This window comes from Tribolium madens, unplaced genomic scaffold, assembly GCF_015345945.1.
Source record: "Tribolium madens isolate multiple individuals breed KSU strain unplaced genomic scaffold, Tmad_KSU_1.1 Scaffold_3;HRSCAF=73;Tcas5.2_LG2, whole genome shotgun sequence".
NCBI lineage: Eukaryota > Metazoa > Arthropoda > Insecta > Coleoptera > Tenebrionidae > Tribolium > Tribolium madens.
In genome coordinates, this window is record NW_025401006.1 from 6,387,700 (window position 1) to 6,412,660 (window position 24,961).

Genomic DNA, 24,961 nt, shown 5'->3' on the forward strand with positions numbered 1-24,961 from the left:
TAGCAAAAGATACAAGTAGGTATTATGATGACTGGCAATAAATTTTGTGTAATTTATTAAAATGAGCTCAAAGTTGATAAATTTTATAAATTCTTCAGCTTTAGTTTCAAAATTGTTACTTTTTCAACTCGTTCCTCACAACGATGCACAAGACATTAATTTAAGTGCGTTCTTTCTCATTCATGTTTATTTTGCATTCTTGTCAATTTTTTGCTAAAAATTAAGAATGTTTAGCAAACCTGCATTACAAATTGCGTCTACATTTTAATGGGCCCTTTTTCTAACTTCCCTGCTTGCGAACTATTCGTTTCCAAATTTCGAAAAACTGTTAGTGAACCGAATTTGTTTCTTTTTTGGTGTTTCGTCTTTAAATTTTCTTAGATGATTTTTTGTGTTGATGTTTAATATCATTGTTTTCAAATTAATTCGAAAAAACGGAACTGCCAACTTCCTTTATTAAAATTACCATGAATAAATTTACTAGTTATGCCAACGTTAAAACTGTTTGGCATTTCCATTTAAAAAAAAAAACAGACTTTAGTTACAAAGTAAAAAAAATAAAAAACACTCAAAGACCATGAAATCGTCTTTTTTATTCTCAAGTTAATGTTTTGTTATGCCTAATGTCTAGTAGTATAAAAAATCAACGTCAACTAACGCCTGGTGAAAAACAAAATGTCAATTCAAACACAAATTAGTCATAATAAAACATTGTTTGAAGGAAAGTCTAATATTTATAATAATATATTATTTGATTTTGGGTTCAAAACTACTACTGCATTAATATAACATTAAATCTTAAATTAATTATATTATTGTTTTCATGACTTAATTTGTATAATAATATATCATATACAGGGTGTACCGTTTTTATTGATACAAATTTAAACAGGTGATAGAACATTCAATTTTAAGACAATAGTTTCCTATGAACATGTATCAAAAAATGTTAAGTAAGCGAGCTACACCCCCTAAAAGAGATGCGTTTTTTAATGGGGTTTTACCACTATTGTAGAATAGATAAAATTACAAAAGTTGGTACGGCTGATAACTTTTAAACACCTGAACAAATTCAAAGATCAGTTGTCGAAATTTTTAAACACGGGCGTCTTAAACGGTAAAACAAATTTAATTTTTAATTTTTATCCTCTTTATGGTCTGTAACACAAAGTGTAAACTAATTTTACTCAAAAACGGTAAGTTGTATCGAAAAAACGCAAGAGACCTATTTTTTGTGAAAAACTATGAAATTTTGAATTGTGTGGCTGAATGTGGCAAAAACCAACAGACAAAATAGTTAGAGTACTTTTTACCCTAAACCCCCTAGTTTAACACGCCCCTGAGTGAAAATTTCGACATTTTACCTTTGAATTCGTTTAGGTGTATAAAGGTTATTAGTTGTACCAAATTTTGTAATTTTATCTACAATGGTTTCTGAAATATTGGAAGAAATCCATTAAAAGAAGCACCCCTTTTAGGAGATGTAGCTCCTTTATATAAACTTTTTCGATACATGTTTATAGAAAACTTTTATCTTAAAATTAAATTTTCTATCACCTGGTTAAATTTGTAACAATGAAAATGGAACACCCTGTATATGATCTTAGCTGCGGTGTTGCCATTTTCTGCATGGGTTTGAAAGGTTTATTAATATCAAAACAAATGCCTTTTATTTTCTGAATCTCTTGCAATAAGTTTTCTAAATGACGTTCTGTCTATTTTGGAAAACGGAAAAAACATTCGCTGAAGCAAGCTGTATATTTGCAAAATTTGTTAGTAGCCTACTTCGCAATATTCAGTGCGTAATATTTCACAGGGGTGTATCGATCGGGGTTCACCCCTTATTTATAACTTTAAGTAGATGAAAAGATATTCCACTCTACAAGTTCCACTATTACTGCCCCTCATAATATGAAATAAAACCTGTTAATAATGACGCAGTATAAGGGTGATAGAATTTTTCAAGAGAAATTGATAAATAAATATACTCTGAATTCGAATTACATTGAATTGCATTTCAACAATTAAAAAAAATACTTTCACAATGTCAGATAACCTAATAAACAAAATTATTTGTTGTTTAGTTCATTCCGAGATAAAATCAAGTGCTTTATTGTTACATAATTTAAATATAGAATTTCGGAGCCATTTTGGCGTGCATTTTGAATACAAAAGGAATATTTCTGAAGGCATCGACCTGCGAGTACGAAGATCACGTTTTAATCGCTTTTATCATTCAATAACAATTCATTGTCTCCATTTACTGATCAATTATTTGGCTCGTGGTCTGTCAGGGAATGCAGACCAGCAGATGATCCTTGCACCTGGCCTCGCACCTGTTCCCAAAACATCTGCCTTTCGAAAAACACAGAAATTGTTGATACACTCGAGTTGTATTGAGAAAGAACCGTAACGCAAATATTACGGTTATTTTGTTGCGACCAAGTCGTGCTACTTGGGTGTTATTCGATAAAGGCAACCAAGTGGGTGTTCCTACGTGAGCATTCCATCGCTTACGGCAAGATTTGGGTCTTGCCCTTACCACAAGCCGGGTTTTTAGTTTCCCACAGAATTTCGTAACTCGATTACATCACAAGGACAATAAATACTCACTTTTAGAAATGAGAAATAGCCAACTCCGAAGATTTTATAAGCACGAAACTGGTCGATCCGGGGCCATAACTGGATTAATTAATCAAGTTCGGCTGTTTTATTCCACTGTGATAAGCTAGCTATCAGTTATCATCGATAGACAGGTTATATTTAAACCAAATCGTGTTATAAAATAAATTTATTGAGTTAATAAATAGTTATGACAAAAAAGTTCTAACAGTTGCTTTGATGGCTGATCTACAAAGAGGGCAATCTTCCAAATTCGGTGCACAATTAACACACGTCGTTAAATGTCCGCACGGTAGAAACACTATACCGACTTCGGCATCCATACAAATCTTACACAGTCTTGCTTCTTTCAAAATTCGATTCTCTTCTTCTAACGATAATGTTTTATTCGATTTTGATTCCTTAACTATCGATTCGTTTTCTGTTTTAATCTCACTCGAGCAACTCCGTGCAATTATATTATCTAAAACATTTTCTACGACATTCTTCACGTGAGTATCTTGATCGTCGGACGAATCTTCTTCGCTGTGCTGAAGATTGAGAGCAGCTTCGACCAGAGCGTCCGGCTGTGAGTACCCACGACCAGTCTGTTCCAATTTCTCCCGAATCGCCCTTTTCACCCTTTCAACATTCAAGCCGATACTTAGGGCAGAAAGGGCCACTTCCCCTAACATATGCTCCTGGATTTCTTGCTCGGTAACTTCGCGTTTTCGCGGCTGGACACTCGAGTAGTTCTTCTGGTCGACCTCCTCCTGAAACAGCAAATTATAATAACGTTTTATGGCACCGATCTTCTGAGAAGGAATTTCCTTTCTTTTCAAAATCTCGAGAATTTCATTATGTGCGCCGCTTTGTGTGCCGTACCGCAGGTTTCTACGAAAAGAGGCAAAGGCGAGAGGTAAATTTCTCGGTCCCTAATTCCTGGAAAGGTGCAATGTTGGGACAGTTCGCCGAACTTGTGGCGCCAAGATTTTTTTCAGATAAGATAACCTAATCCAGGAAATTGGATCGACAGGAGAATTTATTTGTCTTTTTTGGGATATCTTTGAACTGCATTCCAACCTTTTCTCTAATAACGGTTTTAATGTTCTGGAAACGCCCATCGGATTCTTTTCCACGTGCATAGTTATTGCCTTTGTCATAACAATAACAAATTAAATAAAAATCGTTTAGTTTTTAAATAGAACTTGTGTATTGCTAGATCGCCTCTGCATAAAACTATTTGGTACTTATGTTCGGTTAAAGGAAAATAGCGGCTTCACAATTATAATCTTGTTTATGCACACATCGCATTATCTGGTAAAAATAATCCATCATATGACCATAACAGTCTCACAGTCACATGAATTAAAACAATGCAAATTCATGTCATGAGTCATGCATTCTTGATAATAAGTTCTTTGAGTGCATAAAAGGATGTGCAATTTTTCAAAATCACACTTCGGAAAAAATTGTGCAAGGTTAGAAAATATGGGACAAATCAAATACGAACAAGGCCAACAAGTACATAATTAAAAACATATGTAAATAATAAATTTACAAACTTCGTGGAAACAAAATTAATCATTGTATTGAATTCAAACTGCAACGTCGTGTCAGCCCGATTAAAATTGGTAAAGTATCCTTGCATTTATGACGTCATGTTTTTTTCAAAGTAATTCAATAATAAACATTGCACATTTGTGGCGCCACAAATTATGGTTGGTGAAATGAACACGAATAAAAGTTCAACCTAAACAAGTTTTTCTAATCACCTTGAAATGTTTACATATCAAATAACGAAAATGCAGTTGCAATGAGGGGACAAAAAATCTCCTTGTTCACAGATTCGGGAAAATGGGACGACGATTGTGTAAACGTTGAACATCCGGTTTAGACTTCATTCATAAAACTAGGGACTTAAGACGATCTATGAGGAGTTGCGCAATTGTCATTTGTTATTATTCTATTTAAAAACGTGTCGTAAAGAGTTTATAGTAATTTTATTTTGTTGGAAAAAATTAATCACAACCTTAATCAAGTTCTGAAAATACCAATTAAGCAAAATGAACGGTTTAATAATTTCGATAAAATTTTTCATTTTCTTGGCCAATTGAGTCAATAAATTTTTCATAGAATTGATAATGCAGCTATGACCAAAAACTATTTGCGAAATTTCGAACAGTATTTGCGCAAATTATTTTTATGACCTAGTAAAGTACTGATAATAATAATTAAACGATAATTACATATTATTAAAATAACCATCAAATATGACGAATCAAGGTCGCTTCGAAAAACAAATAAATATGATGCGATTCATTTGAACAAATAAATCGTTTTTTTCTTAATTTGTGCTCACCAGATTGCTGTTGACGTTGAGTTCGAGGGAGCAGGCAGTGACAAAGTCCTGCCCCTTGACCAGCTTGATGAAGGAGCACCTTGGGAACCACCTGGCATGCTCCGTCCAAGGATCGTCTTGGGGGTCCCAGTGCCTGAGGCCTCCATCGCAGTGGAAACACCTGACCTGATCCCCCATTCCCTCGTAATAAAATCCGGCTTGAGACAGGATATCTGGGGTTTGGATCAGATCAGGGGGCCACGTTGCGAATGATCTTAACCGTGATTCTAGGGTGGCATAGTTGGGTTTTTTTGGGCCTTTGTGCGTCTGGACCCCCAGACAATGTAAGTTTTCGTTGGCGACTAGATGCAAATTTGTGAAGGACGAGTCTGTCTTGGCTTGTCCATTTGTGTTTTGGTTGAGCCTGGGGACGATTTCGGTGAGGACGAAAGGGCAGTCCTCGAAGTGGCGTTTGTGCTCTTGGTCGGGGTCGTCGCCGAGTTCCCACGCCCGCACTACCCCCTTGCAAAAAGCGCATTTCGTGTTGTCGCCCGTGTTGAGATAGTAGAAGCCGGCGCGGGCGAGGCGCTCGGGGGCCACGATGTGGGGTTTGGGCCATTTGGCGAAGGTTTTGAGCCGGATTGCTTCGTCTTTCATTGAGTCGGAAGTCGAAGGTACATTTGTAGGTGATATTATAGGAACATTTCCTGAGGTAGTTGGATTTAATACGAAGGGGCAAGAAGGGTTGAGGGTTTTGTGTTTGGCCATTACTTGGTCACCGTAGTTCCATTCCGAGATTGTTAAGTGACAGGAGAAACATTCGACGGTGACGTCGTGCTTGGTGTAGAAAAAACCGGCTTTGGCGATTCGAGGGGGTGTCACAGCGGCGTCTTGAGGCCACTCTTCGAAAGTGTCCAAACGGTTCTGTTCCACGTTCATTTTTGCAATTTTCACGTTATGACATTTTTTCAAATCAAGTGCAACGACAACTTTAAGAGCTTTGTAATTAAGTAACACAACAAAAACACGAATATATTATGCTTAAGACATGAGAACTGTTCCTCCTCGAGCCACTTCACCAAGAACTGTCAGCTATCAGCTGACATTACTGAAATACCGGCTAGAGACCGCTTTTACCGACCCAAATGTCAAAGTCATTCATTGCAATATTCAATTTTTTTATTTTCTAATTTACATAATTATTACAAATTTATTCACGACAACTAATATTTAGAATGTTTTTTTTCCTTCCATTTTCTTTCTGTAATCATCCATTATGTGACACGTCAGCATTGAAGTCAACGTTTGCAATTTAATCAAACATTCAGACTTTTTTGTATTCACTGCAGAACTGAAAATTAAAATTTATCAGTTTTTTTATTTGTTTTTTTTTACAACATATTACCTATCAGTAGACGTTTCAGACACAACTTCACGCATTTTCATAAATTGGTCAATTTCATACTTTATTTTATACAACAAAACATCAGAGTTGATGTTTACATTGTATAAAAAGTATCCCATGTTAGCATGGTCTTTACTATTTAATTCCTCTTTATAATTTTCAAAAAGACCAGCGATTTTCTCGTGCAATTCTTGAAAATTATCTTCCAATGCTTCCATTTTTAAATTTTGACACATCAGTGCTAGGAACTTTATCGCTGGCAGCTTTGCCCACCAGATGACGAATTTTTATTGATTAAAAATGATACGATTAAAATTATTATAATCCAATAACTACATTTACTTTAGTTTTAATTATAAAGGTGATTTAACGTAAGAAAATATTTTATTACACGGTATTTCTCATTTCAAAGAATACGATGTAGGAAATTTTAGTATTGTTATTGTGTCGTTTTTGTCGATAAATGGCGGATTATTCAAATGTACTAGATTTATTTTTCAATAAACAATTCTAAAATTACAATTTGTGTTTTATTTTTTTGATTGTTTAAAAATTCATAGGTATTTTTCTAAAATTTATAAGGTTTGCGTTAAATGGGCAAGTTTTGAATAGTTGAGGTGGGACGATCAGCTGATAGTAAGGGCAAAGTCCTCACTATAATACACTTCTTTCGTTCACTTTTTCCCCACATAACAGTTTACATACTCTGAGTGCATTTATAATTCCAACAACTCAAAATGTCTGCCTTCAAATTATCCCAGGTTGGTTCCCATATCATGCAAAACTCAAATAAGGTGCTCCATTTCTCTCATAGGTGGTGACTTTGACCAACAGATCCTACAGCACAAAACCACAACTAAACGAAGTAGTTATAATTTCTGCAACTCGAACCCCAATTGGGTCATTCCTCGGTTCTTTATCTTCAGTCCATGTATCTAAATTGGGGGCAACAGCAATACAAGGTGCCGTTGAACGCGCCGGTATTCCAAAAGAAGAAATTAAAGAAGTCTACATGGGAAATGTGTGCCAAGGAGGTGTAGGCCAAGCGCCTGCAAGACAGGCAACCCTCTTTGCAGGATTCCCAAAGTCGACAATATGCACAACAGTTAATAAAGTTTGTGCTTCTGGGATGAAGTCGGTTATGTTGGCCTCTCAGAGTTTGCAAGCGGGACACCAGGACGTTGTCCTAGCTGGCGGAATGGAATCTATGTCCAATGTGCCATATTATATGAAAAGGGGACCAACACCATACGGAGGAGTTAATTTAATAGACGGAATAGTCTTTGACGGCCTTACTGATGTTTATAATAAGTTTCACATGGGGAATTGTGCCGAAAATACGGCCAAAAAGTTGGGAATAACAAGACAACAACAAGACGATTTCGCAATTACGAGTTACAAAAGAAGCGCTGAGGCTTACGCAAACAACCAATTTGCGTCAGAACTGGTTAGTGTGAACGTGCCCCAAAGAAAGGGCCAACCCGACTTAGTTTTTTCTGCCGATGAGGAGTACAAAAGAGTCGATTTTAACAAATTCTCCAAACTCGCTACTGTTTTTCAAAGGGAAAACGGCACTGTCACTGCCGGAAACGCTTCAACTCTTAACGACGGGGCTGCTGCTCTCATTCTGACAACCCTTGACGCCGCTAAAAGACTCAATGCTAAGCCTTTGGCCCGCATTGTAGGGTTTGAAGACGGCGCGACTGACCCCATTGACTTTCCTATAGCCCCAGCAGTTGCCATACCTCGTCTCTTGAGCAACACTGGTGTTAAGAAAGAGGATGTGGCCCTTTGGGAGATTAACGAAGCCTTCAGCGTTGTCGTTTTAGCCAACCAACAACTTCTAGATATAGACCCGGCTAAAGTTAACGTGCATGGGGGGGCTGTCAGTCTGGGACACCCAATTGGAATGTCCGGAGCTCGACTTGTCGTCCATTTAGTCCACGCATTGAAACCAGGCCAAAAGGGGGTTGCTTCGATTTGCAACGGTGGTGGAGGCGCTTCTTCTATCATGATTGAGAAGTTGTAAGTGTATCTCTGGCGATAACCTCGGCAATTGCAAAATGACTTGTTATTTTTATAAAGAATAAATGTTTTTTAATTAACTTGTTTTTTTTTATTAGGCAAGAGAATCTGCCACGTAATCAGCTGCCAAAATTAATTTTATACACCAAATACCCTTGTCCTTTGTGTGATGAACTGAAGGCCAAATTGGGGCCCTATCTCAGCAGAGTACAGTTTGAAACTGTTGATATTACCAAAAAAGAGAATGTGAGGTGGTTGAGGTTGTACAGGTATGAAATACCTGTACTTTTTTTGAATGGAGAATATTTGTGTAAGCACAGTTTGAATGAAAAGTTGTTGGAGGAAAAACTCAATTTGATTGAAAACAGATAATTAATTATTCATTAAGAGAAGGAAATGGCCCGAATGTGAGACGATTAAGAAGTGGAAATAATGGTCAAACACCTTGACCCTTTCTTGAATACAAATTTCGTGTTTGAATAAAGTTCTTTTGACTGTATTTGTGTTTTATTTAGTACTCATTTCATTATAAAACTTGAAAAATTACAGTTTTGAACATAAACAAGACTTTGGAATTTGCTTGCGGTGATTTGAGAAAAGATGCAGATGAATGAGTTGATTTTCTTGAAACTGTTAACAAAACAAGTTAAACGTGATGTTAGTATAAACACTTTAAAATACATTTTGCGCAATTAGGTGGAAAACAGAAAGAACAATAACAAATTCACGATTTATGTTAATGTTTGTTTAAAACTATAACAAACAAAGTATTGTTTTCATTTTAGAAAATTAGATAAATGAATGTTGACCATAAAAACTCATTTTGAAAAATATTTACCATGGAGGTAGTATTAAATACACTAGGTCTATGATATTTACATTTTCTCCAAAAAAAATTCAATGGTATTACTGGTTGCATACGCTAATTAACATGAATCGAAAGGACTAAACCACCTAAATTTATGATTATAAAATGACAGAAATAAATATGAAACAAATGTGTTTTTGTAATATGATTAAAAAAGTATACGAATAAATGTATTTGTTTATATTTTTGTAAATTAAATTTGTCATTATCGTGTATATTTACCGTTAAATTAAAATTAATTATTCTTGTATAAATGCAATCGCAATCCATTAATTGATCACAAAAGTTACAATAAAATTAAGCTTTATTTTGCGGTAAAATACAAAAAAACACAATTACTTTCTGCACGAATATTTTTTTTGTTGGCGCTTAAATCAATAAGTGTGAGTCGACAGCTTAAATATGAATACTAAGTAGATTGATTGTTTATTTATAAAACTATCAATAATTATAAATATAATACTTTTATTGAAAAATATTGGTGGATGCGCCGGTTTTATTAAAATTGCCTCGACATTTGGTTTAAATTAAAGCTAGATTGGCCTAGTTTATTGTAAGCTTTCTTCAATTAACGACACCCTATAAATGGGGTGTGTAAAACCTTCCATAAAGGTGAAAATGAGTCAGCAGTGAAGCTAAAAATTAGGTTAATTAAAGCCTTCAGTTAATTAATTTAAGCGACTCATAGAAGTGTAAAATTAAATAAAAAAGTTGAGTTCAAAATTTTGGTCCAGGTTCAGTACTTTTGATTTTGTAAAGAAAGTCCAAAAATACCTGAGTCTCAGCTCGTCCGACTTCTCGGCCCAATCGCCCGCAGCAATAACGCAAGAGGTTCATGGACATCGAGCCTTCTGAGTCAAAGAATGAACTCAGGTAAACACAATAAGAGTCAGTTTCGTATTTAGTAGCATGCAGCGGTCGCCTCTACTGCCCACACATACTTTCAATATTGTTAATACCGCTTGGTCGGCTGGACAGACCTGCAGCAGAGTCGTGGAGTGTTCGAACGTGTTGTTCAGCATCGAATTCGAATTAGGTATTTATGAAAAACTTGTGATTTTGGGTGAATTTGTGGCCGATTTTGTGATGTTGTGAGTGATCTTCGACTACTTGTTGCCTGGTTACTTTGGCGAAATTTCACATTTGTGGCTTTGCTAGTACAAAACTGTAATTAAATTCGACCGCTAATTGATTACGAATTACCGCAAAACATTTATTGTTCGATTGCAATAGCAGCAATATAACGCTACTTTATTTATTTTTGCCAATAATTGACACGTTTCGTCACGTTTTAGCAAACGAGTTATAATAAAACCAATTGTGTTGAATCAATATTTTAAAAATTTAAAAATGACGTATTTTGTGCTACAATCATTAGCGCCCTTAAAAACGCTCGAATTATCGATTTGAGGAATAAATGTCAAGCCAACATTTTTTGAGTTGCATCAATGGTCGATGAACTGCTATTTTTAAAGCAATTATTTTAGTGACATACATATGTAGTAGGATAGAAACGAGTTTAGCACATTTTTAACAAATTCCTTCAAAACAATGGGATAAATAACTGTTGTTCAGATAATTATCCGTTTGGGATTTACCTTGAATATGAATAGGGACATTTATTAAATAAATGCAAGAGCTCCGTGTTTGTTGCATTTGTGAGAACAATTACTTTCTGTTTTTGGTGATGTAAACAAGAGAAAGTTTTGCTCCAATGATTAAACGACATTTGTTTATTACTATTATTAGACTGTGTATTTGCAGAGGATTACTAACCAGTCGCGATTTTAACATACGTTGATTTATTTGATAAACACAATGATTAGAAGTAGGAATCACGAGATTACATTAAGGAAATTAGCACAATTCTGATGCAAAAAGATGAAATATTGTCTCAATGTCTTGTTAATGTTAGGGGAAGATTCATTTCTAATTCCCAAACGACTCGTTTGATATCATGTTTCTAAAGGTTCTGTTCTTTATTGTCCCAAGTACCATTATTTATCTCGACCTGTTTTCAGCAGATATGACAGCACTGTTGTGTTCATACCAACATTCATTTTTACGATGGCTTTTATCACCCCTCGACATTCATTTTAATTTATTGAAGTGCCTTAATTCGCAAACAAAACGTTTTCATTTTCAGACCATTTTTTTCTATTTATTAAAACGCATTTTCTTTATTATTATCTCAACCGAAACAGATTGCCGAGTTGTGTGAAAAACCATCTTCTGTAAGCAAGAAGGTTTTAAAATCATCTATTTTGGAGGAGAATTTTTAGTAGCCTTGAACGTAAAATTGTGGTTTTACAGAAGAAAAAATTGGAAATTTCCAAATTGTTACACTTTCCGCGAAATCTGAATGGATCGTGATCAAGGTCAAAGTTTTGATTTGGGTGGTTGTGTGCTTGACTGAGGGAAAACACCCGCCAGGAAAAGTGTCAACACTTGAATTGAATTTGTAGGCCGTGACCACAGTTTCTTTACAGTAAAACATCAGAGAAAAAACTAAGTATATCTACAATGTATGTTGCTAAATCTAATGGCGAAACTGGGATCTGAAGAAAAATTGTTATTTTTGAAGTTTTTCTTGCTGGAACCTAGGAAAAATTATATGTATTACACTGGACAAAGTGTTTTTTTCTTCCTGGGTGGTTACTGCTCTCGACAAGTCTCGGACAGTAACTTCCAGCCGCGACACGTTCCTTGTATATACATAATACCATTAACTATTACACTCATTGTTTCAGGGTTTTTTAAGAAAATATTTGGATCAAAAGTCTAAAAATGTTACCGATGTAATGTTTTTTTTTTAATGTAAAAACTAACGTTAAAGAGGACTAAAAAGGAAAAAAGTGATCCTGAATTTGAGTGTCTGATTCAGAAGTTTTTCATCTTTATTAATTTATTTCAAACGTGAAAGTTGCTACATTTGTGATTTATAGACTTATTTTTTTCATTTATTGTTTTTACATAATTTTTATTTCTGTATTTTTATAGTTGTTCAGTTCATGACTGTAACAATAAATATGTGGGAGTGGCTGTTTAGCAGGTCCCATTATTATGTGCCAAATATTTATGAATGGCTGTAAAAGTGTTATCAATGTTACAATAATTATGCTTATTGCGCCAGTGCTATTACGTTCTGCCAACGGTGCGTTTTGAAATTTTTAAGGTAATTTTGCGTAATTTGTTTATAATAATTGGTGTCACTAGGTCTAAGCAACAATTATAATTTTTGAAAATTGAATTAATATTAATCAAGGATATCGCATCTCAATGAGTTGATTACAAGAAATCGCACCTTGAAAGTCGAGGAAGTTATCAAATTCAAGGCTTTGCGAGATTTTCAAAAGTGAATAACCGGCGGTTTGTCTTAAACGTGCCTTAGACAGAAAGTGATAATTTATTTAGAAATACGTTCGTGAGTTGTGACACGTTGCTTGCACAAACCCGTGCTAACATTTAAGAGCTTATCCTTGATATGGAGATGAAAGTAGAGTGAGACTCTCCAAGAGTGGCCTTGGGGCCAGTTTCGGCAGACGGCGGTTTGATGACTCACCGTTATTGTTAATCACAATTAGAACTTGTATTGTTATTAGTTTTTTCGTTAATTGGAATTGGTAGTTACTGGTCGTCCTTAAGTCGCAATGCGGAACATAGCAAATACATTCAATTTACATAAGTTGCTTTCAATGAATTTGTCTTATCCCAATGCTGATTCTAGGAGATGGTAGCTTAAACCGTCAAAATGTCTGAGAATGCTGATAGTGAAGGAGATTTGATTGATCTTGGATCACCGGTTCTACCTCGAATTCCTCCATTTCCCAGTCAAACTCCGGAAGAAATCTCTGACAATCTTCTCGATTCTGAACTGCCAGTTCTCGAGCAAAAACTACAAACTAGTGCTAAATCAAACGTCACAGAAATTCGAAGACACAGCATCGATGTCGAAGACATTCTAATCACCATAGATGACGACAGTGAGTACCCCTTATCTCGCCTCAATTCCGTCAGACGAAGCAACAGTGAGGCCCTCATTCACCACCCTAAGAACCACCTAGACAAATCCTGGTCATGTGATAACCTCGAAGCTTTGACAATCCTCAAAAACCTCGACGAAATTTTGAACGCTTCCCTTTTGGAATCCGACCAAATCCTCAATGACCACGACTCTGTCACAGATGAGCAAACGCAAGAAACAATCGAGGCTTGTCTGCTAGATTTAGACAATTATCTCCAAGCATTCGATTCGAATTCATCGAATTGTGTCGAAGATCGGTCGAGTGTGAGAAGTAGTGCAAGTTCGTTGCATTCGGATTCGACTGATGATGCTGATTTGAGGAACAGATTGAGGCTGATGGAAGAGAACTATGCCCGGTTTTTGGCTGCAGGGTGTGTTAATAGGGCGTATGTTGACACTGAGACTAACGAGAGGACTCAGAGGAGGCCACTGAGTGCTTGTGATGGACGCAGTGAAGCGTTGGAGCGCAACCATCCGACCAGAGCCACGGTAGCTGTGGTCAAGAGGGAGCGGCCGGGAAATACGAGGTAGGAAATTTGGACCCCACCTAAGAATAATTTTAGTTTTTGAAGTTTCTAACTTTCAAATTTTGTGTTCTACATTTCAAATTGTAACTTGGAATAACATAGAACATAGAATCGAGTCTTTGGACTCAGATATAAGTTTAGACCCCGAATTTTTCGTTTTATTTTATGTAATTTTTGTGCTTGCAATGTTTGTATTTCCTCATTTCCGATAGCGCACCACCCTCGCCCCACCGGACATCCGGCGCAGGTGACTCCGACGACGACATCGACTGGAGCTGGCTGCAGGAAGCCGCACGTGGCGTAAACTCTGAACGGCGCGCACACGCCGCCGGTGACTGCTGTACCGGAACCGTAGTCGTGGAGCCCCTCCAAAGAGCCACTTCTTCTTCAGAAGTCCCCAAACCCAGCACCACGTGGTTGCGCTCTTCCATGCGTCGATTGCGACACTTCCGTTTGCCGAGCAATGGGGAAAACGCCCCCATGGAGACGCCCAGAGTAGAGCCGGTGCCGGAGGTGGTGCGACCCGTGAGTGCACCTTCGAGACTCTTGCCTAGAGAAGCCAGTGCAGTGTCGCAACAGCCGGCCGGGAGGGCCAGTTCGGCGTCGAGGAGTTTGTCCTCGAGTGTGAGCAGTTTAGCGTCGACGGTAGACACCTCGCACAGTTGTACCCCCGCACCGACGCCTACGCACAACCAGCAAGAAGCAAACAGCACGAGAAGGTGAGTTTTTGATTTCGAAGAAAATTACTTCCTACTCTAGATTGGAAAGAATTAGATTTAGAACTGTGTGGGCGCGTTTAATTAACTGTGAGGTTGGTGCCTACATCTTCTTTGTAGTAAAATGGGATGATAAATGATATCTGCGTGAAAAGAAAATATTACTTTATTGTTATCAATTTTTAATTTTGAATGAATCATTTTGATGCTTGACTTGTTTGAAATAATCGCTTTTCTAACTCTGACACTTCTCGTTGTTTCATTCTTTAAATAGATTTGTTTTCAGCAAGATAAAGACAAGATTATGTATTTATGAAACACTTAAATTTTATGATCTTTTTGTTTTTCTATTTATTTATTAAAATTTATATTTGCGTTTCTTTAGAAAATAATTTTACAAATAAAGCGGTCTAAACTTAGACATGAATTATATTTTTATCTTCTCTATGAAGGTGTTATTGAATTTAAGATTAAGATTGATTTTAAGTTTTTTCGGAAATTCCGAATTTTGATTTCTAATGTTGTTATATAGAACTTGAAATAGTGCTTACAGACTCAAAAATAAACAGCGTGATTCAAAAAGACCGTACAATCAATACAATCACTCGGGTGGTTTTTAGAACCATCAAAGTACTCTCAAATCTGCAAATCAAAATGTACCAAGATAAGTGTAACTCTTCAAAAATGCAACTTTAATATTATTTTTTTATTAATAAGATAATTTTGTGTTTTATTTGTCAGAGACGTTAAAATATGCATCTAGGATATTAAAAAATAAACAAAGTCTTAAAAAATAATAAGTAAAACGTGCATAAAACCTGTTTTAATGATTTTTTGAAGGAGTAAAGTTAGCAACAGCATATCAAAAATTTAGTGGTTTCTATAGTAACAAACGTTTCAGGTTATCACCATATAGGTATATGACTGTTTTGAATCACCGTGTTTAGGCTTTCTTGATCGGAATTAAAATTTTAATTTTAAAAATATTTATACTAAGTCTTTGAATTATGTTTTTACTTTACTTTATTTTCACTGTTTATCTAGATATGTTTTATTTTTAACAAAGAGACAATATAAGGTATTATTCTTGAGTCAATATTATTTTTATGATCTCAACATTAATTTTATCTTTACTAGCCTATTTTTTTGTTTTTAAAAGCTTTTTAAATTTTGAGGAAGCTAGCTCCTATTTATATTCGTTTCAATTAATTTATTTTTTTAATTATTTATTATTTAAACAATATGATAATGATTTATGAATTATGCGGGTTCACTGTTTTGACTTTTTCAAATTTTTCTTCCGAATCCCCCATCCAGTACCTCGAAACAGTTATTTTCCGGATTACCGCCGACGCTTTACCTCCTCGCATGATGACTTTATAGATTTAGATTGCAGATTAGTTTCTCGTAGTTGAGTTCCGTAAAACTTCCTTAGAAGAGCATTCTTCTGTATTTCCGTTTTGCATAAGGTCGACGAAATATAATACAACTTCGGAGTGGTTTCTCCAAAGCAGTGCATTTTAGGGGCTTTTATACAATATGGATCCGGTCGAAATCTTAAAAGCGATAGAACAGAGGATATTTACATAACTTCCTGAAAGTGCGAGTGCAGCCTTAACAACTGTTGAATAATTTAATTATTTTTGCTGACAGGTAGTTGACATTGGTAAGAAATGAAATGAAAATTATTACCCACGACGAGTTTGATAAGTTTTGAGTTTTGCTGTTAATTTTTACAGTTATTTTTCTCATAATTACCATAAGTTCTCCGGAAATTAAGTTTTTGTAGTTACAATTAGCTCTATATGTGGAACATGACTAGGCGATTTCCGCGCATTTCTTTCCAAGTTCATCGAGATCGTAATTATGTAAATGAGTGCGATTTTACAAAGTAGGTAAATTGGATAGGAGATTAAAACTAAAATTTGTACCAACTTCGCATCTAAGTACTAACAAGATAAATCTAATTTTAAATATAAACATTTTTTGATGAACTTTTTTGTTGGAAGTTTTACACTGCTGTGGTCAGTTATCTCAAGTTGGTCAACGTGATATGGAATTTTACGCCCTTAACACTCACATTTTCCCGTTTAGTTTTAATTACTCTCCAAGAAATTTAAGGTAGGTTTTTTATTTTTTAATTGCGTGCAATCATTTTGCAAGACATTTTTGAATTTTTGGTGCGTATCTAATTAGGAAAATCTTCTTTTGTAACTTCCATTTTCATAATGTTTCAACTATCGCTTTATTATTTTGTTTACTTAATTTAGATCACGATTCTACTTTACGGTTTCTATTTTGACCTTTCGGCTGGACTTTCATTGTATCTCGATTCTCAAGCCGGTTGTAAATAAATCCAGGATATAGGAATAATTCTGTGTAGTTGGCTAAACTGACATTGAACATTTATGTAAATGGAATAAGATCTCAACTAGGATTACATTATAAAGCACGGGAAAATACTCCCAACACGCTATTCCTATAAGTTAAGACAAAGCAATTGGAGCTGTATTGGTTAACCCATTTATATCAATAAGTTTCTATTATTTGCCCGAATGTAGGGCAGGTTACTAAATAATGGAGTAATTAATTTTAGATCTAGTCAATGACTTTTTGTGTAATTAGTACAAAAATAGGAAAAGGTAATCTCTTTTTCTTCCACAATTTTTTCTTCTTCAATGACCTTTATTTTATTTGAACTATTTTTGTCATTTTGAGAAGTGGTTGGCACTGACGTCGATACCAACTTAATATACCAAAATGGAATATAAATTTTAGAAAATGAAAAAAATTAGAAAACTTTCGATTGTCGATTGAAATATTATTTACAAAAAAACTAAACGAAAGTTGACCATTTATCAGAAGCTAAATCGACTCATCTTGGACTTGTAAATGAGTTTTTTCTGTCAATTGGGTCTCTCCATGTGGAAAACTCTTAATTACGACTAATGCATGTGAATTAGCATAGTTATAGAGGTCAAAAGCTAAGTACCAGCGTCTAATTGGAAGAAAACAAGTTCGTGGGCGTAATACGTTTCAAAAAAAAAATTTTCTCAACTTTTTCCACGCGAATTAATGTCAGTCATCAACTTCTTATAACGGTGTTTTAAAAATAACCACATGACAAACGAATCTCCTCTCCCACGTCTTCGACTTCTTTGTTTTGATCGGTTCATTTAACTGTTTGTTATCTATCGGCCCTGACACGATTCTTCTTTCGATCACCTGTTTTTAGCAAAATTCGTGAGTTTTTCTTCAGTCTTTGAGGAGATTCCAGCTCGGCACCAGGTCAGCGCTCTCCTCGCTAACGGTGTGTGCTTCCTCAACACTTGTGCAGAACATTGTGTTGACAGTATTGTGCGAGTGTTGGTCAAAATAGTGATATTTGCAGTGAGTATCAGTACCGGTTTGCCAAACTTACCTGACCTTTTCGATATCAGACTTAAAAACGAAGGATTTTTGCACTGATTCAGGAAGCGACTTGTATTAATCGTGAAGCCCAACCTTCGCTTTGTTTACTTGAAATAAATCAACATAAGTTAATGGTTCTGATCAAACAGTTTTTTCACTTTTTCAAAAACCGTACTTTTGAACATTGCTAACACATGAGTCAGGTGTCTACATTTTTGTCACGATTTCTTTTTGAATCTGATAAACAGGGCATTGTCTTTGCTTTGTTGTCTCTGCGAAACTATCGCTGAAGATAATTAAGTAAATCACCCTGTATATTATGTTTTGAAATAAGTTAATTTAAGAAAAGATTTCACGTAATCAGCAAATTTTTCTCATAATATTTTCTATACTAAATGTACAATGGGATGAATAAACTATTGTTCCCAGCAATTTAAAAATGAGCTTATGTTGAAATTTCTTCAGTAAATTATTCTAACTGTACCCTAACTGGAAATTATCTTCGTAACGTTCGTTTAGTCACAATAAAACATATGGTGAATCCTGTAATTGACTTTTAACTGTAAAAACTTTGTCATATTGTGACCGGTGTATATTTCTGCCCTTGAAACTGGTTTAATTTTATTTAAATTGACTGATTACTTATTGAGATAAATGTTACAGACAACAAAGAAGAAGCACTCCTGTTTACTCAAGATATCTAAAAATGTCTAATGCAAATAAATTACCTCATCGAAAACAACCATTGGGATTACAAAAGAATCAATGCTGCAATTAATTAATTTGTAATTTAAGTGTTTCACAATGAAAGTATTGTACCTATCCATAAATAAAGATGTGTTTACGCTTTATGAATGCATACACATAGCGTAACAAGTCGACATTTGCGCTGTCTTTTATTTATAAATCTGTGTAAATTGATAGAAAAACTAAATATCAACATATCACGGAACTGTGCATGTGAAAAAATAATTGCTGTTATAAATTTTTCGTTTCTTTTCCTTCATTGAGCCAGTTTCAATGTCAACAAGGCCATGAATTTGATGCTTATATAATCTAAATTTGGTTACATTGAGCATGAAATTATTTAAAAAATTAATTTCTTGGCCATTGATTGTTCCAACTGAATTGTAACTTTTTCTAATATTACACGCCCCTATATGTATAGTCTCGTTTTCCTTTCATACTTTTATTATACTATAAAATAATTACAACAATTCCGCTTTCCATTTGAAGAACAATTAACCACATTAGTGTCAGTTTTTGTCTTTCATTACGGGCTTACCAAAAACCTATTTCAAAGTTATTATTACTGCCACGTAAATGCACCTTTATAGCCCCATGTAGGGCATTTTCGTGGTCACAGTCTCGGAATTTTATGTCACAATTTCGTGCTTGCATCGGTCACTCAGTCACGCACGAGTTTTCTCCAAAAATCGATTAAACCGCAATTCCTTGCAAGGTAAGGCAAAAAATCCAGTGGAATAATTTCGAGGTGATCTAATCATCTTTTGGGGGGCAGCGAATTTAATTATATTATGCAAAAGGGGTGCGAACGGCCTTGGGGTTCCTACGCACCAGATCATATCGCGTGAAATAAAGACGAGAAAAATGAAATAAATGAGAATTAAAAAAAAGTAATCTTGCATTAAAAAATCCTAAAAATTGCCATTGGCATTGGAGTAGTTTCCTCATTTTATGTTAATTAGAGCAAAATCTGGTAATGGTAAAAAAAAGAGGAGTATATAAAGAAACATAATATTCTCTAGAGTTGTTCAGTCTTAAATGCAGAAATTATAATAACCGGAGTTTCAGGTGCACCACTGATTGTGTAATTAACTTCGACGGGAAGTACAAAGTTATTACAAGTAGATAAGAGGTTCTGAACTTCCGCTTTAACAATTTTTCTTTTTTTTTTCAGATCATGTGAGAGACGCCGCGCTAGCGACATGCCGGAATCAGAGAGCCCTCTGGGACAGTGGCCTCACAGCTTAAGTTCCATGATGGCCTGTCTCGGCTGTACTCTAGGCCTTTTCAACATTTCGCGGTTTGCGATTTTGACTGTCCATTTCGGCGCTAATTTTATTTTCCAATTTGTTATCCTATCACTAGTCTTCGGTTTGCCACTTTTCACTCTCCAGTTATGTCTCGGACAACAGCTAGGAGCCGGTGTTATAGACATGTGGCGGATATCGCCTTTGTTTCAAGGGGTCGGAGTTGCCCTTCTTATCTCTCAAGCCCTCCTTGGGCTTTATAGCATAATTGGAGTTTCATGGATGTTTGTTTTTTTCCGAGACTCGTTTATTACCAAAATGGATAAATATCGATGGGCTGAGCCTTATATGTTCTACAGGCCTGGTACGTATTGTGTGATGAATCAATGTAGTATTGATTATGACGGTATTGATTAAGTCGGGCTAATTTTTTCATAATTTATTGTGCTTGTAGATGTTCAACCACCTATCAACGGGAGTTACAAACTCACAGAGACGATTCCCGATTATTTCAGTGGAATTGTCCTCCAGAGACACTATTTAGCAACCGGAAGCTCGTATGGAACAATCAAATTTCAACTAGCTTTTAACTTGGCTGTTGTTTGGATGATTGTTTTTGTATCTTTAAGCAAAGGATTAAGATCTTATGGCAAAGTGATTTACGTTTTTACACTTTTGCCTGTCTTTGGTACTTTTGTCTTGTGTGCCAAAATTTTAGGCTTAATGCCGACTGATTATGATAGTTTTACTTTTCCTGAAGCCTCTTGGAATGAGTTCTTCCTTAATCCAAAGGTACCACAAGAAACACTCTTTACCAACACTAATTAATCAATTGTAGAGTTGGTTAGCGGCTGCCCAAGAAACTTTTCTAACTTGGGGGATGCTAGGAGCTGCAGTTATGCAAATCGCATCACACAATAAGCACAAACATTTGCTTCAAAGGGATTCTAGTCTAGTAGCTGTAATAACTTTAACGGTTTTGATACTTATGGGTTTTTTGGCCAATAAAAGTGTCGAAATTTTGCGCACTTTTGGCTACAATTACTTACCTGATTCTTTCGGTAACAAATCACACAATATCTGAGAAAAAATAACACACTTTTTTTCAGAAAATATAAACTCTTACACATTTCTCGAATCAACAAGAGGTCGAGTACCTCCAAAATACTCCAATACTCCAATCAAATACATGGTTCACAATTCGTTCTTTTTGGGAGAGAAGGTGATACGACCGGGGGTTGACAGTAGCGTGGAAAGTGGCTACCAGGTTTGTTAATTGTCATCATTGTCCAAAAATATGTAATTTTTATTTTCCAATTTAAGGCTCTCCGACTCGCTACTGAACTGGTTCCCGCCACTTTTGCCGTCTTGGGGGCCGAAAAAATGTCACCATTCTGGGCTGTGTTATTTTATTTTATCTTAATTTTGTTTGGTATAGCCCAACAGTTGGCAATATGGCATTGTGTGATAACCGGAATTATGGCTATTAAAGCCCAAGTACTGAAATCATGGGAGACTACTATAACACTTTTTAGTTGCATTTGTGGCTACATTCTTGGACTTCCAATGGCCACAGAGGTACTAACGATGACCCAAATTAAACTTTATTTTAATTAAAAAATTCTAGTTTGGGATATACGTGGTCTTTTTTATGGACTACACAGTGGGTGGGCTGTGGTGGCTCATTGTTATCATCCTCCTCCAAATCATTGCAGTGTTTATGGTCCGGGGGCGCCCCTACAGTGGTGACACAGTTGTCACAGCATTGTTTACACCAAATAATCACCCGTGTATATTAAGTTGGGCCCCAGCCTTACTGTCTTTTACATGGAACGTAATTTTACCTGTAGCTTTAATGGTAAAATTAAATGTCCTTTCTGGTAACAATTCTGACAAAAATTTCGCAGGTCTTATGTATCAGTACAGTGAGAAATGGTAACTTTAGGGACATTTTTGTTTGGCACCATGCTCCCGTTCCGGAATACTGGCCTTTGTGGGCCCGCCAGTTTGGTTCTATGTTACAATTAGTACCAATCCTCCTTGTTCCTCTAGTAGCAGTAATACAGAGTTACAGATATCTCAGTAATGGTCCTACCGACATTTTAGAGGTAAGTCGGCAAAGACTTTCAATAATTGTACTCAAATTTTGATTCTTGCTCACCTAAGGAGTACGAAGATCAATCCAATCATGTTAGTATGATGATAGCCCCTCCCCAAAATTTGTGATAGTGTTCTAATTTTGGATTTTCCAGAGAATACAATTGTTGTACAGGCCACCAATAGGCGAACACATGACGGATTTGGCCGTTCACGAGGCAGTTATTGCTAATAACAATGCAAACAACTCTTCACCCAACACCCTAGGTGTGACGGAGGATCCACCCCCGAAATACACACCTCCGCCGTCATACACTACAGCAACGGGGGCTCGCCTTGCTAAATTTTTGCGGCAAAGTATCAGAAGGTCGGTCCGGAGGCTTGCGAATGTCTTGGGGGAGAGTAGTACGGCGAGACTGAGGTCAAACTTACCCCAAACTCAACCACCACCGCCCGATTACAACGCAGTTCTAGTCGAAATGAGTCAAACGAATAGTACTGATGTTTCAATCTCGGTTCCTGATGCTAGTACTAGGATTTCGACTCTGGAACGGCTGAGAAACATTCAGCCGACTCCCGGATCCCCGACTCTCACAGCAGCGGAAGTAGCGTCAATACTTAGGAGTAGTTTCCGGAGAAGTAATATCAGAAGAAATAATAATTTTCCCGATGATAGTGTCGCTTCACTCAGTGCGGAAAATCTGGTCGATTCGGCGGCACCGATCGGTGAAACATCGCTGGTTTTAGATCACTTGCCCCAAGATACTGTTAAACGTGAATCTAACTCATCTGTGATATAAGTTATTGTTTCGATTTAGTACCGGCACTCTTATTTATGAGTTAATGTCTTTTCGGTATGTCCAAAAGATGTTTTTTTTTACTTTTGTAACCAACTTCATTATTATATAATGTAAAGAACTGATACATAGAATGTACAAAAAATTAAACTGATCTAATTTAAAAACGTGTTTTATTGGATTACAAAAGAAGCATTAAGTTGGATAGATTATTCTTGTCTCCACTCCCTGAGCTCGGATCAATTTTCCTACCAATTTTATCGATTGTTGTTCGCCTCAATGGCCACATTTATAATATCATTGCCCAAAAAATAATCAGTCGCAACTATATTAACATCCCTGGCCCACTCATCGCGAAACCAGATTGTGACTTTTCGGTTTACATCATTTGCAAGTTTACGCAGATTGTTAGTACGGAAAAATAAATCAATGGGTTGAGGGGTTAGTTCGGCCATTAGGGCAAACATTGGGTTTAGAGTCACCCGATGCTCTTTAATAGCCCGCGACAGAAAACTCTTTAGAGAGTCCACATTTTTCGTATTGGCCCAATGTTGATATAAAGGTTGCCATAACCAATAATTTTCTGAAATTTGAAATAAGTCAAAAAAAAATTTTTTTTGGCACTTACCTCTAGCTATGGCCTTATCGGCGTAACAAATTATCACGTTTTTGTTTTGGGCCCAAATTTCATTCAATGTTGGCCCTTTACCGACTTGGAGACCACCTGGAGGTAACGCCAAATCTCCCAAATAATCATAAACCAAAGACACAAATTTTTCGTGTAAAGTCGAGTTGAAACTTGAAGGGTACGGAAAACGATGAAAGTCAACAACTATAATCTCTTTAGGTGCCAATTGTACAAATTTTCGGATTTCTTTAAAAATCTGTACCACTTTTGTTATCCTGACTAGATCGTGGTTCACGTAGAAGCTATAATTGTCAGTTATTAAAAAAACGATGTAAGTTTTAAAATGTACCCTTCATTTTCATAGTAGCCAATTCGCAAATCAAGATATCTAATTCCGTGCACTAACTGAGTCCAGATGCTTCTGTCCTGGTTTAAAATATAATTTTCCAAAATTTTTGGCACGCCAACATATGCTCCCGAATTATGTGTTCCCGGAATGAACAAATTCCCGATTTTTTGTATCCCAATTTGCATTCTACAAAAATAAGTCAGTCACAATAAATAACAATCTAAAAAATACGACACTTGAGGTAATTATATTTTGTTAAATACCTTTCGTAACTACCTATTATCATTCATCCAGGTTGGTTGTATGCCCAGACATTTGGTATCAATGATATCATTCCCTCTGATCGATGCAATCCAGTAGGGATAACAATGCGGCCCTTGGTCGGCTCGGGTCAAACTATCTCTATACTCCCAATTTCCGGGAAGCCAGGGTTGGCCGAATTTAATTTTGGTTTTGTAGTATCCCGAAGGATAATCCGAAGCTCGGATTTTGACAAGTGGCGGTGTCTCCTCCTAGAAAAGAGTTCAATGTTTTTGTTTGTTTGTGAATAGGGTCTTACGCTTCTGTCTTTTAAATTGTAAGGGTACAAAGCGATGTAATCTGGTCTGATGTTATCAGGAGGAGTGCAATCAGTGATCCAGTTGAGTTCTAAATTCGTGTCTTGGGACGCTGAGATTGTCAGGTGTACTCGGCCACATCTTCGAGCTGGAAATAAACAATTAATTGATTTTAGTGTAATTGGATCGGTATTTACTGAATTCTTTGGGATAAGTGGTCCCGAAACGGAAACACAGAGATAATAAAATAATTGTGTTGATCATTGGACTTTCGCCTTGTGAATGATTAAAATAATACGAAGGTAAAGTCGATCGGAATGTTCATTTATAACCACAAAGACTCACTATAAACAAAGTTATTGTCACAGCATGCTGATACTGACTGACGTTAACCATCCGTTCAAATAACTTAATTAACATAATTTATTTATTTATACGGAGATGTGGCGGACAAAGGTACGACAAGGCACAGTTTGGATAAAATCGAAAATGTAATTGGGATTATTTGAGTCGTATAACTGATGTCTAAATTTGCAATTTAAAGTAATGATGTGCTGTTTCCTGTAAATAATTGGGTGACACATTCATTGTGATTCATGATCAAACGTTCACCTCAAAAAA

General features: G+C 36.0%; 5 protein-coding genes and 1 long non-coding RNA gene across 8 annotated transcripts in view; 2 read left to right on the top strand and 4 right to left on the bottom strand.

Moving 5' to 3' along the window:
- The window catches only part of LOC123008189 (death-associated inhibitor of apoptosis 1-like), a 10,329-nt gene extending 7,660 nt beyond the window's left edge, over positions 1-2,669 (bottom strand). The window contains exon 1 of the mRNA XM_044403871.1: positions 2,614-2,669. The gene's annotated coding sequence lies outside the window, so the exon portion shown is untranslated. The remainder of the gene's footprint in view (positions 1-2,613) is intronic.
- Positions 2,670-2,782: 113 nt separating this feature from the next.
- On the bottom strand, positions 2,783-6,058 carry LOC123008188 (baculoviral IAP repeat-containing protein 7-A-like). The gene is made up of 2 exons (XM_044403867.1): positions 4,964-6,058; positions 2,783-3,374 (listed from the first exon to the last, which is right to left on the bottom strand). Exons 1-2 carry the CDS (start codon positions 5,879-5,881, stop codon positions 2,811-2,813), a joined length of 1,482 nt encoding a protein of 493 aa, XP_044259802.1. The 5' UTR covers positions 5,882-6,058; the 3' UTR covers positions 2,783-2,810.
- Positions 6,059-6,094: 36 nt separating this feature from the next.
- LOC123008190 lies at positions 6,095-7,274 on the bottom strand. Its single transcript, XR_006412927.1, has 3 exons — positions 7,053-7,274; positions 6,348-7,001; positions 6,095-6,293 (listed from the first exon to the last, which is right to left on the bottom strand). It is a non-coding gene; the product is annotated as an uncharacterized LOC123008190 (long non-coding RNA).
- Positions 6,950-8,871, top strand: LOC123008187 (acetyl-CoA acetyltransferase, mitochondrial). Of its 2 annotated transcripts, XM_044403865.1 has the most exons (3): positions 6,950-7,108; positions 7,162-8,372; positions 8,471-8,871. In XM_044403865.1, exons 1-3 carry the CDS (start codon positions 7,085-7,087, stop codon positions 8,742-8,744), a joined length of 1,509 nt encoding a protein of 502 aa, XP_044259800.1. In that variant the 5' UTR covers positions 6,950-7,084; the 3' UTR covers positions 8,745-8,871. The 2 variants fall into 2 exon arrangements, with proteins under 2 accessions (XP_044259800.1, XP_044259801.1); XM_044403866.1 differs by lacking the exon at positions 8,471-8,871 and having other exon boundaries at positions 7,162-8,452.
- A 1,287-nt stretch (positions 8,872-10,158) lies between these two features.
- On the top strand, positions 10,159-22,973 carry LOC123007054 (sodium-dependent transporter bedraggled). Of its 2 annotated transcripts, XM_044402078.1 has the most exons (12): positions 10,159-10,276; positions 12,968-13,791; positions 14,004-14,510; positions 19,840-20,276; positions 20,367-20,704; positions 20,751-20,973; positions 21,022-21,179; positions 21,236-21,490; positions 21,540-21,770; positions 21,820-22,020; positions 22,079-22,102; positions 22,165-22,973. In XM_044402078.1, exons 2-12 carry the CDS (start codon positions 12,992-12,994, stop codon positions 22,807-22,809), a joined length of 3,819 nt encoding a protein of 1,272 aa, XP_044258013.1. In that variant the 5' UTR covers positions 10,159-10,276; positions 12,968-12,991; the 3' UTR covers positions 22,810-22,973. The 2 variants fall into 2 exon arrangements, with proteins under 2 accessions (XP_044258013.1, XP_044258014.1); XM_044402079.1 differs by lacking the exon at positions 22,079-22,102.
- Positions 22,961-24,953, bottom strand: LOC123007056. Its single transcript, XM_044402082.1, has 6 exons — positions 24,538-24,953; positions 24,343-24,488; positions 24,060-24,295; positions 23,784-23,969; positions 23,435-23,736; positions 22,961-23,389 (listed from the first exon to the last, which is right to left on the bottom strand). The coding sequence occupies exons 1-6, from the start codon at positions 24,602-24,604 to the stop codon at positions 23,064-23,066; spliced, it is 1,263 nt and encodes a 420-aa protein (XP_044258017.1). The 5' UTR covers positions 24,605-24,953; the 3' UTR covers positions 22,961-23,063.
- Positions 24,954-24,961: the final 8 nt, after the last annotated feature.